The 16,234-nt window shown below is 26.1% G+C and overlaps 3 protein-coding genes across 10 annotated transcripts in view; 2 read left to right on the top strand and 1 right to left on the bottom strand.

The window, feature by feature from the left end:
• Positions 1–6: 6 nt before the first annotated feature.
• LOC126903817 (TM2 domain-containing protein CG10795) lies at positions 7–2,320 on the bottom strand. Its single transcript, XM_050682319.1, has 3 exons — positions 1,891–2,320; positions 1,751–1,832; positions 7–1,523 (listed from the first exon to the last, which is right to left on the bottom strand). The coding sequence occupies exons 1-3, from the start codon at positions 2,096–2,098 to the stop codon at positions 1,226–1,228; spliced, it is 588 nt and encodes a 195-aa protein (XP_050538276.1). The 5' UTR covers positions 2,099–2,320; the 3' UTR covers positions 7–1,225.
• A 161-nt stretch (positions 2,321–2,481) lies between these two features.
• On the top strand, positions 2,482–3,998 carry LOC126903787 (uncharacterized). 6 transcript variants are annotated; one of them, XM_050682279.1, is made up of 5 exons: positions 2,482–2,710; positions 3,030–3,207; positions 3,261–3,348; positions 3,408–3,632; positions 3,706–3,998. In XM_050682279.1, the coding sequence occupies exons 1-5, from the start codon at positions 2,695–2,697 to the stop codon at positions 3,823–3,825; spliced, it is 627 nt and encodes a 208-aa protein (XP_050538236.1). In that variant the 5' UTR covers positions 2,482–2,694; the 3' UTR covers positions 3,826–3,998. The 6 variants fall into 6 exon arrangements, with proteins under 6 accessions (XP_050538236.1, XP_050538244.1, XP_050538251.1 ...); XM_050682287.1 differs by having other exon boundaries at positions 2,483–2,710; positions 3,033–3,207; XM_050682294.1 differs by lacking the exon at positions 2,482–2,710 and having other exon boundaries at positions 2,835–3,207; positions 3,408–3,625.
• A 3,675-nt stretch (positions 3,999–7,673) lies between these two features.
• Positions 7,674–16,234, top strand: part of LOC126903662 (semaphorin-1A-like) — a 79,282-nt gene continuing 70,721 nt past the window's right edge. For all 3 annotated transcript variants that reach the window (XM_050682043.1, XM_050682033.1, XM_050682026.1), the window contains exon 1: positions 7,674–7,798. The gene's annotated coding sequence lies outside the window, so the exon portion shown is untranslated. The remainder of the gene's footprint in view (positions 7,799–16,234) is intronic.

The raw sequence follows: 16,234 nt of genomic DNA, 5'->3' as shown, positions 1-16,234 counted from the left end.
ATGATACTTTTTAAAATTATGATTTTTAATGATTACAATCGGTAAACTACAATATAGTACATACTAAGAACTAATTTGTATAATTAATACCAGATATCAGTCTTATCAGTCCCCAACACACCGCATTATTTATATCAAATAATATAATATGATAACATTAGTATGGTAATATTACAGAAAAAAGTATTATCGTTGTATAAAAAATTTAATTGATATTTTTTAATAGAGTCAGGTAAAAAGGAGTATGAAACACAATTTATGAGACTACTTAGATTATAACAAAGAAATTAAATTTCAAAAAAATATTTGAAGCAAAATTCTCTATTTTAAAAATAGGGTAAAATTATCTGATACATAATATAAACCATTGAGGCAACTAGAGAAAAAATCTGGGGGGTTGTAAAATTTTGTAAGAGTCGCAAAGCTCTTTAAGTGCTAATTTTTTTGCTTGAATTTTCAAAAGAGTATCAAGGTGTATAAAAAGAAAATTATTTGACTCTCAGTGGCAGATTTAGAGGAAGAAAGCTGTGGTCACACTCTCCTTTTTAAGCTATTGCCTCCAACTAAAAAAAAAGGAAAAGATGTTTTAAATGATTTAATTGACAATGAAGGTAGATAATTTGGACGCCTAAAATTTTTTTGCGCCCTCCTTAATGTTTTTGTTTGGTCACTGAGGACTATTATTAAAAAAAATATGAATAATATATATTTATAATTCATATATTAAAAAAATAGCAATTTAATGATAAAACTAAAAATTAGTCCAGTTTGACAAGTGCCATTTTTTAGAATTTTTTTCTTACAACTTAATACTAATAAAATTTTAAAAATAAATACTTCTTAAAAATTTATGAAGTATTATTCTTATTACTTTATATTTTTAAATGTTTCAAAAATTATGTAATTAGAAATTTTTTTCAAAAGAAAAAAAAAATTCAGTTTATAATAGCATATTTTGTGAGATACATAAAAAAAAATGTAATCTCTTAAATATTCTAATTCAATACAAAAAAAAATTTGAAAAATTTAAAGAAATATATTGGTAATATTAAAATTTATTACATATTATTATTAATATAGTTTGCTATACATGATAAAATTTGAATGAATTTACTAAAATAAACGTTTAAATTAAACAATTAGTAATATTTTATTTAAAAGGATATTAATAGCTTTAATGACTCTAAGTATTTATCTATGATATTGAATGATATCAATTATGTGATTACAATTCATTATGGTCAACTAACCAATCATCTTGGGGTTGTCGATATGTTTCATTGTCCATAAGCACAAAATTTACACCAGGTCCATAATAAGGTATTATGTAATGAGATCCATCAGCAGGACGCACAATTTGGGTAGCGATAAGCACGACATCAATTAGTTGTCCAATGAACATAAAGCCAAGAGTACATAATTTTAATAAACCTATTGCTGGATAGCCCAAATAAAAACGATCAACTCCAAACATTCCCAAGAAAATAGAGAGTAATAATGTGGTTTCATAACGATATCCATTTCTAGAAAGTATAATATAAAGAATTTAATTTTGATAAAATGTATAAAGAACTTCATAATTATTTTGATTAAAATAATATGATTACTGAATCATTAAATTAATTTTTAAGCCTACAAATTGTTAATTTAGTAATACATTATTAATAAATGGATTATTAGGAATCAAGTTGAAAATTATTAATTTATACTATACTTAGTGTTTATTATTATTCATTATTTTTATACTAACGTCCATTTACAATGAGCTTCTTTCCAAAAAGTAGAATTATTTGTTTCAGTACAAATAATTCCATCAGCTGCTTTACATCTCACTAAAATTAAGTTGTTGAAATATTAAAAAGATAAAAATAAAAATGTATACCAAAATACCTTTTGCAATATTCTCTTTAGTACAGCCTCGAAGCTGCTGTGTTGATGGATCTATATAGTCATACCCAGGATCTGGACATAAAAACTGACCCATTCTTAAGTTTTTACACTCTGTTTCATATACAGTTTTAACTGGTCCAAATGATAGTCGTCCATAATTAACAAAATATGTTAAAAATATGATCAACTTATAAATCCATGTAAACATTATGACATTGTCAAAAAAAGTAACAATATAGTAAAATTTTAACTAGTAGTACATAATAAAAGTATACTTATAGTTTTAATAATATATTGAATAAATTAAAATTTATTAACATTAATTTATAGTATGATTTACTATTGTATCATTTTTGATATAAATAGTAACTGTTGCAATTCATTAGGCACTCTTAAAATTTCTAAAATAATTAATAAAACATTTAATTAGTTGTAACAAAATTGATTTCGTCATGGAATAATTATTATTTTATTGATTATTATCATTGTCTACACAAATATGTGAGGGCTACAAAAATCTATTATCACCGGTGTTGTTATCTTTAATAACAATTTAAAAATAAAGTAAGATAGCTGAAAGCGCAAACAAGTTATTGTCCCGAAATAAATTTTTCCTATTATATTATATAATTATATTTATATATATATATATACTTGGTTTATTTTCTATCAAGGATATTTTTAACTTTTCAATTATTACCATTGAAATTTGTGAACAAAAGTTATGGTGTCATCAAAGTCGTACTTCAAACTGAATTTATTTTGGATGGACTCATACAGTGTGAACAGTCAGACAAATAAAATATGTGTATTTTACTTGGTAAAAAAATTTTATCTTGACTCAAAATAGTCAGATTAGTTAAACATTAAAATTTTTAGTACATCCAAAATTAACTGTTCTTAATACCTTTAATATTTATTAATCAATAAATAATTTATAATATGTATAAATTATTCATACAACTTTTAAATAACTTGTAAATGTATAAACTCTTTCTTCTTAGGAAAATCAATACTCTACTTTTACTTTCATAATTATAATAAATACTTTGTAAAATATATGTAAATTTAGTTTTAAAAATAAAAATTTTTAATTTTAATAATGGACCTTATGAGATACTTTTTTGATGTTCTTCCAGTAGATATTCATAGTACAGTGAGAGATACGTGGTTTAATAAGTTAATAGATCATTATACTTCCCCGAAACGTCAATGCCATGGTTTGAATGACTTATACAATTGTTTAAAACATTATGAATCATCAAAAGAATTTTTGAAAAATCCAAATGCAGTTTTTTTAGCTCTTTTATTTAGACAGTAAGTAATCTAAGTAAATACGTTTCGTACTAAGTAAAACTTTTTGTTTTTAGTTTTGAATATGATCCAAAGGATACCAATTGCAGTGAAGTTAACATAAATCATTTCAAAAAATTTGCTGATGAATCAAAACTCTGTAATGTATGTTAAAATTACTTAAAAAAATTTTTTCAATCAAATAATTTTAATTGTATTTTAAGGATTTATGTGATGAAGTGATTTCATTGTTAAAAGTAGCTTCAATAAACAGTACAGATGAACATAAAATTGAAGGTTGCTTTGGATATGATGATACACATTACTTTTTAGATATTGACATGGCTGTATTAGGAATGAGTCCAACAGAATATAAAAATTACATAAATCAAGTTAGAAAAGAATATGATTTCCTTGATGAAAATTCTTATAAAGATTTAAGGTTAAAAGTAAGATTTCAAACATTTCTAAGAAAAAAGAAATAGTTAAATAATTAATTTTAGTTTTTCAAATTTGATGTAGATTCTTGAAAATTTCCTACAAATACCAAATATTTACGCTACTGAGTTTTTTAGACAAAAATATGAACTGGCTGCAAGAAGTAATATTCAAAAGGAAATAAATGTTTACAAAACTATATAGGAAGAGTCATTAAATTAATTTTTACGATGTATTGTATCATATGTTATGTTTTGTTAAATTTTGTTAAATTTTAAATTTGTTTTTTATAATATTTAAAAAACATGTGTTTTAATTGCAATGATAATTATTACTAGTTAATTGTTTAAAAAATAAATTTCATTTTTGTTATCCAATTATATGTTTTATCTTATCTAGTAGATGTTCCTTTTATTTCTGCTACTTAATTTGTCAAGCCTCAGGATACATACCATATAAATTCACAGATTCAGGTAAGGACTTAATAGTGCTACTTAATTATTTAAAAAATAAAAAATTAGAACTTATTCTAGGTATATTTGTAATTTTTTTTATTGCATATGGCATGGTATTGGTGTACAACGGCCATACAGGATTTCTGGATTTCAGTATTTTTTTTGGTGCGTTATATAAATCATTATAGATTGGAAGGTTTGGAAAGTTTTTTATTTTCTTAATAATTTTTAGCGCTGTTCTGTGCCTACACACTTCTGGTGGGGCTATATGTGAAAGCACTGATAGCCATTCTAACTTAGTTGATTTGACACAACTTGATATAATTCTCATTGTACGATTGAGTTGTACGTCGACATTTTTAGTGCGAGTACTCCTAGCCAACACTGGGGCGCAGTATTCTGCAACGCTGTAAACTAATGCCAAGGATGAAATTCGTAGTACGTTCGCCCTACATTCCCAGCTTGTTCCGGCCAGTTTGCTGATGATATTATTTCGTGCTTTCAACTTTTACCCTTCTAGGTGTTGTTTAAAAGTTAATGATTTTTGCTTGTAGTGCTTGAGGATATATCCATGTTTACAGTTGAGTTCTGACAGTATAGTTGCAGCCACCGACTAGCAACCATCACTCTGAAGATGAACTCTGCAATGAGTCCGAAACGTCAGAACTCAACTGTAAACATGGATATATCCTCAAGAAACAAGACAATCCATGAAAGTTTTAACACATTCATAAGTTAATGATTTGTCAAGCTTAATACCTAGGTACTTTGGTACATTTTCGGTTGGTATAGAATTACCATCCACTACCAGATTTATTTTCCTGTTCGTTTCTCTGTTACTTAGGTGAAAAACAATGGAGGCCGACTTACTCGGGTTAAGAGTAAGATGCCAGGATTTAAAGAAAGTGTGTACTTTAGCTAAGTCCTGGTTCAATATATTTTCCACCTCTTCAAATGTTTCCGCTTGAGCTATTAAACCCACTTCGTCTGCATAAATAAATTTCCTTGATATAGTACTTGTTATATGGGCTGTATAGGTATTGAATAAGATTGGAGAAAGAACAGAGCCCTGAGGGAGACCATTTTGAAAGTATTTATATTTGCTTACATTTCCGTTTAGGTGCAATCGAAATTTCCTATGTCTGCTAACATAGATTCAATGAGTCTGAGGATCATTTTGCAATTCGAGATGTTTGCTAACTTCAGGAGTAACCCACGTTTCTAGACCGCGTTGTATGCACAGGTAAAATCTAAAAATACTGCTCCCAATTTCTTTTTTTCATGAAAACCATTTTCGACATGTGTCAACATTGACAATACTTGTTCACAGCAACTTCTACTATGTATGAAACCTGCCTGCTCCTTAGGTAGGGTGTCTTCAATTTTCATTTGTATCCTCGTCAGGAGGACCCTTTCAAACAGCTTATACACAATGACAATAAGGAGATTGGTCTGTAGTTTTTAGGATCGCTCCCTGATTTTCCGGGTTTCAGGATTGCAATCACCTTTGCTTCACGCTTTACTATTGGTAGAGTAGTTGTGTTTTTGACGTATGAGAAAATATTGGCATATTTGTAAATGTCCACCATACTATATGGAGGAGCAGAGACATGAACCAAAGTGATGAAGAACTTATGGTTCTACTTCTGAATACAAACCTAAGTATACTGAATAGAGGTTACAAGCATCCTATTTTAGTAATAAGTCATTGATCTTGCAGTTTCAACTTTGTAATGTTGTTGAATGTTGAAACGGAGTACTGTAAAAACCCTAAAAAGACAAAATGGTATGATATCAGGCAGATTTTTCTCTTGATCTGAAAGACTTACAGTTTTGATTAGGGTTGGCGCATAGAACTAAAAGGGCTGTAACTGACCCTTAGTATTGCACACTTTTGGCATAGAAAGGAAAGGTATAGAATAAAGTATAGTTTGATAAAAAGTTAATCTGTCAAAATTAATAAAGAATTCGTAAACTTTTATCTAAAGTAATGAAATTAGGTTTGGAACAACATTGGGAGTCCTGTAGGGACTCTTAAAGGCAATACAAATTTGCATTGTAAAAGTCCAAAAGAGACAGCTAGAAAAATTTCTGTGGGGAATAACAAATAGAAATAGATTTGAACAAAACTGTCGTAGCATTGTTATTTCCAGACGATACATTCACAAAAAATGATAATGAGGCCTTATCACAAATGTTGAACATATATTTTCCTGGCTCTGAAATTTATAACAAAGAATAGTTACATGAAATACGAGGCAATTGTATAACCTGTGTAAAATGGCCGCTAACGAGAAAGTAACTTCAAATGGTATAATAAAGCAATATATACTTTTGGAAGATTTAAAGCTACAGGCAAATTTAATAATGTTTAAAAATATTTGTGCAAAATTTGGAATTTCTATGTTAAGTTAAACACATATTTTGGGATTGTGTAAATGATTTTAATGATCATTTTTCATAACAAATCTGAACTTCTCTCACATTACATTTATACAAAACGTTATGTATTTTTTAACATTTAAACAACCATGGGTGAATTTTAAATATTCCAATTTTTGTAATTTTTTGAGGTTAATTTTATAAAAGTCTTTTTGTGAATAATGCATATTTTCTATCCGAATTAAATTTAGTATTTTCCTTTAAAAATATGAACACAAGTCAAATAGTGTCCTTTTGAAGAATTCACTTAAATGTTTAGAAATATTAATATTTAATGTTTGACTTTAAAATTCATTTAAATATAACTAAGCATAGGCGGAAATTTACCAATATTTTAAGGAGGGCTAGAATTACTCACCAGTGCCCCTCTCGAATAAATTCAAAGTTTCATGATACTTATCCAATTTAGATATTACTAAAAGACGAGACTAGTGGTATTTAGTTTGTAGGTGTTGATAATAAATGCAATTCAAAGATAAACTATTCTACAAAATACACAAGTAAAAATAAATTTTAAGTTATAAATAGATTCTTATTGCACGCAAATCTGATAAGGGGTTAAATCCATTAAGACCATTCCGATTTATGCCTTTGACACTAAGATTTGTCTACACCTGTGCATTTCCAAATAGTATCATCCAAAAAGATGATATAATATGAATGAATCTATTTGTGATATTACAAATACAAATACAAGCTCTATTATTGAACTTTTTTATAAATATTTTTTTAATACAGCATTTTGCGAATATGAAAAATTAAATTTAACAGCCTTATTATAGGTGTAAATCGAGAGAGGGTGCAGGAAACTAAGGCCATATTTCCATCAAAAATTTGATATATATATATTTTTACATAATTAACATTAAGGCTAAAGAAAAAACCAAATCCTCCCCGATTTTTGTCATAAATTCAAGCCTTATATATTTTTTGACGATTGAGACAATGGTGTAATTAGATGTTTTATATGATAATTATTTCAATATTTACTATTTTCTAATTAAGAAACTGAGAGATTAATGGTAAATTTCCAAAATATTAGTGAATTTTTTAATTGTTACATGAATAACTAAGTGTCATATATCCTGTGATATTACTAATGATTTTTTAGTAATACGTTTTGTAACATTGGTCACACTGTGTATGATTTTTCGTATCATTTTGTTTCATTCTAATCGATAGAGTTGTTTTACGACAGCTGTGATGAAGATGTAAATATATACCCGGTGTAAAACTATTTAGAAAACTTCTGTGAAATTATATTCTGTTGAATTTTGCCTGTAAGTAACTTATAATATTTACTTAGTTATTTTATCCTTATACTGCCGAGCTTGTAATACAATGCCTTATTCATTTTACATGGCCCTTAATTTTTTCTTATCAATTATATAATGTAATAAATAGATTACTTGCATGTTACTGGTATTTATTGGAATTTATTCCAATAAACATAAAATGTTTTGATAATTGTGAGTTTACATCAATTAATTCTTATTGACGGAGGTTAGTTTAAATACTTTTACAAACATGATTTTTTCTCATTAGATAAATGGTTTTTTTTTTAGTATGAATATATGCAAAATTAGTAGAACAAAATTTAGGTTCCTTTTCCATGTTTATTATAGTATTTTATTTCTATTTAGAAAAAGTTAGTAACAATCAAGTATAAATTATTTAAACTTTCATTACATTTTTTTTTCTTTAAATTAAGCTTATAATATTTTATTTGTGCTCAATATTCTCTAAAATCTATTGCTTTTAGAGGATGGAAAAACTTACATAGTTCAGCGCAACAAAATCAAATTTTGTGATCTATTCATAAAGCATGACATGTTACTGTTTAAATTTGACATGCTTCTCATTTGTTTAATAAGTTCCAATGTAACTTTATAAAATATAATTACAGTACAAATAAAAAATGACTTATATTCATACAATTAGGGCGATTCTTATATTATTCATCATTTCCTTAGCCTTTATTTCAACTATTTGGAGTCAATTTTACTTTTTGATTTGGCAGGTTTTTATATACTGACTGTCAATTTAACACAACCACATTATGAAGGAGCCAGTATAGGGGCAAGGTATATGTCACTCTTAAAGTTCCAATATGATCAGCCATCTGAGAGCTAGTAGATAACTGTATAGCTAAACATCACTGTTAAGGGGGTGACTGATTGATTCACTGTGCTATACCATGTGGTTCTTATATTATTAATTTTTTAATTAATTTCACATTTAGATTTTGTATTTTCATTTCATCTCCTTTAATTTAGTTGAATAGTTTTGTACAGTGAGCAAATACAGCCCATTCTGGTATAAATATTTACTGTATACATCCTTCCATACATAAAATTTTCTAATATTGTGTAATGGGTTAAATTTGGTCATTAATAATAAATTTACACATTTTTTAATTTAACTTGAAAGTATCTAATAAATCAAATATATAAAATGGAAGGTAAATTAGTTAATTTATATTTGATATAAGTCAGATCTCCATTTTATTTTTTGAATTAGAACCTGAAAGTTAAATTTGTATGTTAATACTTACACTTTTAATTTGACGGTTTATAATATTATATTTTATAGTAATTCATGTCATACATCAATGAAGTATTATCTATGAAATACTAATAAGAATCATAAAAATATTGCGTATAGTAGACATTTTTGAGAAAAAATCATAAAATATTTAAATTTTTGTTATATTTTTATAAATGATGTATGTTATATTTATGTTACAACAACCATTTATACAAAAATTTAATTTTTATGTAAATTGTGTAGCAAGATGAGTTTGTAAGCATCACATGAGAAATTTTGTAATGTCTGTAATGGTTTAATTTGTAAAGGTTTATCCCCATATTTTTTAGTCCCTTAAGCCTATAATTGTTGAATTATTGACTAAAATTAATCTAGTTAATCCTTGTGTGGTAAGCAGAAAAGATGCAATCTAGTACTTATCTTTTTTTTTTGAGGTGAGACTCTGTGGTATATATTTATTTTTTCCTAATTAATTATTGAATATTATAGATGATTTAATGTTTTAGACAAAAATTATTTGTTTTATTTATTTACAAATTATGCTCCTACTAAAATATTTATTTAATAAAGTTATTCTTTTCATAATTATTGTACGTTTTAGTTAACACACTAATATATGGTTTTTTCTATAGTCCCCCTACAACCTCACTCTAAATTGGTGCTAACTCGTAGTTTTACTTTGTCATACTTTTTATTAAATTTAAGAAGTTATTAAGTTTTTAATTATTGTAAAATAAAATTGTATTATTATTCACTTTACTCGGAAGCTTTGTTATATACTAGTCATTTTTTTTATACTAAGAAATACTTTTAAAAAGTGGAAATATTTAAAATTAGTTAATACAAGAATGATAAATACATGTTGAGGTGTTCAATTAAAACAATAAAATATTCCCACGCCTTACTCCTTCTAATCATAAAATTAATAATGACTTTGAAAGTTGACCAAGTTGACTAGTATTTCAATAATGGTTTTATCTTAGGTCTAAGATAAAAAAAAAAAAAAATGATTTAAATAAATCTTAAAAGTAATCGTGTAATTCAATTAACTATTGCCACTTAATTAAGCTTTCAGATGGCAATATTCTGTTTTTTGTTCCATGGATATATCAGTATGTTATCATGTTCAATATGTTATCTTAATTTAAAATTTAAGTAGAACCTGGCTACTTTGTGTAAACTAATGTCTCACTTTCAAAGAGTGAGTATATGTTTAGATGTTAAAAAAATCATGATTAATGGGCTGACCCCTACATCGTGAAACTACATCAAGAAATTAAAGGTCTGAATCAAAAATTGTTTGAATGTTAATTAAAGAATTCAACGTTAAAAATGAAAATGAATTAATTTTTGTTTTTATTTATTTTTGTGTTTAACTCACTAGTTGGCTGTATGTGTACAATCCAATACATCAACAAATTTTTGTAAATTTGTAATATTATAAAAAGCTTTTCTAACTTTATGAAAAAGTATCGGATCACTAGGAAAAAAAAATGTTTAATTGTACTATGGCTTGTGTAACTATTTATATATATTTTCTAGTATATGTTTTTATTTATCCTAGTAAATCAACTGTAGTAGTTAACAAACAACTAGACACAAGGTAACATTAATAATATAATTTGCAATGATTTTACTGGTTTATTTTTATTAGTACATATAAAATAAATATTATTTTTTATATTTTAAAAAATATCATTTTTTTTAAGAATTATGGATTAGTTTGACATTTAATTTTGAATTCAATTAAGTTCAGTATTACATTTACACATTTACTCAAATGAAACCATTTATAATTTTTGTGAAATAATTTAATAAAATTGCGATTGCCATAAATTCATTTTTTCTATACTGCTTAAGTCTAATTATAAATTCCACCACACCTACGTCTTTACTTAAATTTGATGAATAATAATTCATAATTATTTATATGAATAAATAACAAATATTGCCTTATAAATAAATTATATACGTTTGTGTGTATTATACAAGTTTACTATTATACTATTAATGTCATATTTTAATGAAAAAACCTGTATATACTATGTACATTTAGGTAAGTATGGTATAACGAGTTAAACCATAACTCGATAGTTCTTTAAGTTAAACCAATGTTAAGTGTAACTTATCCCTTAAATTTTGATTGAAATATAGAATACTACAGTTAGCTTTAATAAGCTAAAACTTAAATCAATTTTGAAATACCCGGCCTAATTGTATCTATAATTTCGGAATTTAAAAGAAATATTTTATCTGGGCTATCAATCACTATCTGCTTAATATGTTAGTCATATAAAGGCCAGTGTTACATTTATCGTTTCATCAATCCATACCTGTATTGTCTCTTCAAATATAAATGATATTATATGTATTATTTTCTTTATAGCATTCATTAACATATTTTTTACGTGAAGTTGATTGATTTGATATGAATTTATTAGCATATTTCTCCAAAAATTATTCAAAAGAAGATTTGTTATTATTTAAAAAGCTGTATATTTGCATTTAAAGTGTCTTGCAAACATCATAATTAAAAGTCGATGTTTCTAATGGACCAGTTATTAGGTCTGAGGGATAGACTTTGTTGATTTTTTTTTCTTTACCTGCCAATATGTTTATCTCGTGTTACATGTTGATCGATGGTATTTTTAACCGAAAGTGTTATCAGATTTTACAAAAAATATATACCCCAATTTCAAGCACAATGCCGCGCAGGTGACAATGAAGTTTGATATTTTGGCATTTTAACAAACATTCGTCAACAAAACAACTAAATACCAACAATAGTTATCGTTTAAAATTACCGCACAGCAGATTTTCGAACGCAGTCTATAGCACTGCACCCTTACTCGGTTATCACCACCTTGATCACATCATAAAATCTATTTTATTATATATAAGATTTATTTTTTATATTATTTTGCTTAGTAAATTGAACCGAAGTAATTTTATTTGTTACAAATTAATTTATAAAGTGGTAATTTTAATTTATGAAAATGATGAAAAATGCACTCATTTATAAAAATTATAAAAAAATTTATATTCTAACTCTATGTAATTATTAACAAATTCCTATCCCTACTTATAACTTATGGCGGTGTTAAATTCATTTTTTTTATGACATTATTTACTAGATTACAAAATATGAAATGATCTAATTAAGAAAGTGACGGTTTGATAACTTTTATTAGATTCTTACTTATTAATATTTTTATACGTGTCGAGAGAAGCATGAACGAGAAATGTCTAATAACATATTTATACTGTGCCTCTCCTCTAGTTTTTATTTTATAATCGTTATAACTTTCGAAATTATGAGTTAATAGTTGTTATAGACTTATCATTTTGCTTAATAGATTATTTTCTTTTTTATAATTCAATGAAATATGTATTTTGCCATTGAGAAGAATTAAGTTAACACCCTTAAAAGTTATAACGGATAATGCCAAAAAGTAATTAGTATCTGATGTATCAAAAAATATACGTAACAAGAAAAAACAATTTTTTTCTTTAATTTTGTATTTATTTTACGAGTAATTGAGTGGTTTATGATAAATGGTATATATGATATTAACTAACATATATATGTTGTAGTTTCAATTTAAATTATCTTTAAATGGGTTACGTCTAAGGGGGTCCTGGACTCAAGTGTTTCGAGTGATTGGAGAAAACGTTAGACAGCGAAATGAATTATAAAATTGAAATGTTCTTTTTGAGCAAAAAATAATTATGAAACATGTTAATCATGATAATCCATGTTATATTTATTATAACATGTATAAATGGATTATTATCCATTTATTCCATGTTTGTTATCATATTTATATTTTACACGAGTCAATTTTTTGAAATTCTCTGGTTAACCCCCAGCGTAAATGCGGATGTAGAGGGGTTTAAACCTGATGATAGATTTAGTGGGGATACTTACAACTTTATAATTTCTTCTTATTATAGTACTACTATTTTGTCCATTATAGTAGGACAAGTTGTGTCAGTAGCAGCAGCACGTGTTACTATCGTTTATGACGCATGCGCTTAGTAGGAGCTATTGATCTTTTACGTAGCGCGCTTTAGCGTTGGTTTCCCTACCATCTGTACTCTACTTTATCATCCTATCATTTTGCGGTCACCATTGTGACGGTGGTTGACCCTCCTTCCTTTTTTTTACAGATGACTATTCCCTTTCTACTGAATTGATAGTAGCCTAAGAGATTTTAAAATAGTTATATAGTAAAAGTGACTGTTTCTCATGACTTTTCATATTTTAATGTTGTTTTACTGTTGAATGCTAAACTTTTTCTATATAATCAGGATTTATAAGAATTGAACTAGTATAGTTAAATAGGGCGCTGAAGAATTTTATAATGAATGATACAAAAAGATGGTTTGTCAGGATTTTTAATATCATTACTTTTAAATAATGTTTTATAATTTATTAATTAAATCCTATGATTGTAAAACAAAGTTCAGTTTAGTATGTAGTTTTATTGTGATGAGACTAAGGTATTCGCCATTCTAGTTCAATTATTTAAGTTTATGATTAACATTTGACATGCAGTACACCCGTATTCAATTGAAATCTATCAATGTTTTTTATTGGTAGTCTTAGGTTGTTGACTTACATATAACTGTTGAAAAATCTATATTTACTAATATATTGAGTCTTTGAGTTCTAATCATTAAAAACTAAATATATCTACTAGCAAAATGTAACATTGTTCACGTTACAGCTCTACATATGTTATTTTTATTGATTAAATATTGCCAAAAGAAAATTTTGCTTACCTTATTAAAGTCTAGAAATATATTAATTTTGTTCTAGACCAACTCAGCTTAATTTCAAAATACAATACTGATTGTTGATTATAAGTTGATCTAGTTTTCTTAAACAAAAGAACATTTATTTTTAACGGCTCTCTTGAAAATTGATAAAATGCATTTAAAAAAAGTATTGTGTCAAATTTAATCAATAGCAAATTAAAACAAAAAAATATTTTTCTGCTTCGATTTTAAATTTTAGCTTTGATGCGAAGCTGAGAAGGTATTAATTTTACCATGATTTGTTTATTTTATTATTTTTTTTTTGTGTCTGAACGCACAATCATAGCCCTCGCTGGACCTATTTTGATAAACAATACGTCAAAAGATCACAAATCGTATCTAGTTGAAGACATTACCCTCAAAAATTAAAAATTTTTCCCCCGTTCCCCGTAAATGGTGAATATCTCCCAAAAAATTACAATTTTTAAAATTGATAAATTTTGACATCTTTTTCACTTTTTTTTCTAAAAATTGCCATAACCTATTGAAAAATGAATTAATTAAAATAATTTTTTTTATATTGAAACCTTAGATATTTCCCTTTCATTTGATATAAATTTTTTGATAATCCGACCCTTTGTCTACCAACATAAAGGGAGTCTAAATAGAAACTTTTTTACAAAAGTCAACTTATTCAACTTAACTTTTGAAAATGTTCCGGAAATACTGCGTCCTTTAAACATACATTGTATGTAAATTTAGCCGTAGTTAAAAAACATACTATATTTGTGTTCAATTTTTAGCTTCGATGCGAAGCTGAGAAGGTATTGGTTTTACTAAGATGTGTTTATATTTTTTTTTTTTTGTGTCTGTTACCACTTTTTCTCAGCTCTCACCGAACCAATTTCTTTCAATGATACGTCAAAAGATCACAAATTGTATCTAGTCGAAGACATTACCCTCAAAAATTTAAAAAAATGCCCTCGTTCCCCGTAAATGGGGGAAACCTCCAAAAAAATAACAAATTTAAAAATCGCTAATTTTCGAAATTTTTTCAATTTTTTTTACTTAAAAGTGCCATAACTTTTTCAAAAATGAACATATCAATATAATTCTTTTTTATATAGATGTGTAATATCATTACCTTTCGTTTGGTATATTTTTTTCATAAATTTAACCCTTAACCTGCCCACAAGGGGGGATTTAAAATGACAACTTTTTCAAAAAAAATTAACTTTTTCAACTTAACTTTTGAAAATGTTCCGGAAGGTCTGACACTTTTATATATATCTTAAATTAAAGCTAATGTAATATTCTTTATTATGCAAAAAAAAAATTTCGGACTTTATTTTATCTTCACAGTGAAAATGGCTACCGAATGCTATTTTTGTGTGAAAATTTTCGATTTTATATTTTACATTTTTAACTTTATTATGCTATAACTTTTTGAAAAATGTATGGATCAGTACAATTTTTTCATGAGGAGTAGTATTTATATACATCTTTCATTTGACATACTGTTTTTTTTAAATCCGACCATTTCCCTATATACGAGGGGGGTTCAAATCTAAAAAATGCATGTAGAAAGTAGAACTTTTTCAACTTAAATATTGAAAGTGTTCCGGAAAGTCTAACACTTTTATATATATCTTAAATTAAAGCTAATGTAATATACTTTATTATGCAAAAAAAAAAATTTCGGACTTTATTTTGTCTTCATGGTGAAAATGGCTACCGAATGCTATTATTGTGTGAAAATTCTCGATTTTTATTTATTTATTTTAAAATACTTAACTAATACTTAAGGGATTGTCATAGTAATGAATCCATCAACTTTTATAAAATTTGCATGAATCTAACCTAGATTAAATATAAATTTAAACTTGTTTTGATTATTTTATCTACTCAAAATTAAGAAAAACGACTTTGAATTTTTGAACTAGCTTAAATAATTCTTTTTATAAAAATTATTTATGGCGATCACAGTGGTTGCGTTATTAACTATACAGTCATATAAGTTCGGAGTACAAAGTTCGAACCCCTCCAGCCAAAATAATTTTTTTTCATTTTTTTTTTTTGAGGTGAAAAACAAAATTTAACACGAAAAATTGAATAATAAAAGTATATTTTTGACCCTGATGAAATTTATTTGTAGTACATTAATTTCTAATTAACCACAAATTATTTTCTGAACATTTTTGTATCAAGCCCTTCAATTTTTATACACGTTTGCCATAAAAGTAATATCTACTTTATAATTTTTTATAAATTCTCCGAAAAAATTACTGTATTAAATTATTAATATCAATCTCAAACTAATTTAATTGCTATAGTAAATATTTATTCATATATTATATTTCTAAATCGAAAAACTACTAATCAGGAATAATGAAGGAAATAGGAGTTAA

Source organism: Daktulosphaira vitifoliae, unplaced genomic scaffold (assembly GCF_025091365.1).
Source record: "Daktulosphaira vitifoliae isolate Bord-2020 unplaced genomic scaffold, ASM2509136v1 Scaffold_1, whole genome shotgun sequence".
In the NCBI taxonomy this organism is placed as follows: domain Eukaryota; kingdom Metazoa; phylum Arthropoda; class Insecta; order Hemiptera; family Phylloxeridae; genus Daktulosphaira; species Daktulosphaira vitifoliae.
The sequence above is the reverse complement of the archived record's forward strand: the minus strand, read 5'-3'. Positions and strand labels throughout refer to the sequence as shown.

Coding starts and splice junctions, on each gene's coding strand:
- LOC126903817 (XM_050682319.1), bottom strand. CDS start 2,098: ATGTTTACATGGATTTATAAGTTGATCATATTTTTAACATATTTTGTT. Junction 1,833..1,890: donor TAAAGAGAATATTGCAAAAG/GTATTTTGGTAT, acceptor ACTTAATTTTAG/TGAGATGTAAAGCAGCTGAT. Junction 1,524..1,750: donor GAAGCTCATTGTAAATGGAC/GTTAGTATAAAA, acceptor TATACTTTCTAG/AAATGGATATCGTTATGAAA.
- LOC126903787 (XM_050682277.1), top strand. CDS start 2,993: ATGGACCTTATGAGATACTTTTTTGATGTTCTTCCAGTAGATATTCAT. Junction 3,208..3,260: donor TTAGCTCTTTTATTTAGACA/GTAAGTAATCTA, acceptor TTTTGTTTTTAG/TTTTGAATATGATCCAAAGG. Junction 3,633..3,705: donor ATAAAGATTTAAGGTTAAAA/GTAAGATTTCAA, acceptor AATTTGATGTAG/ATTCTTGAAAATTTCCTACA.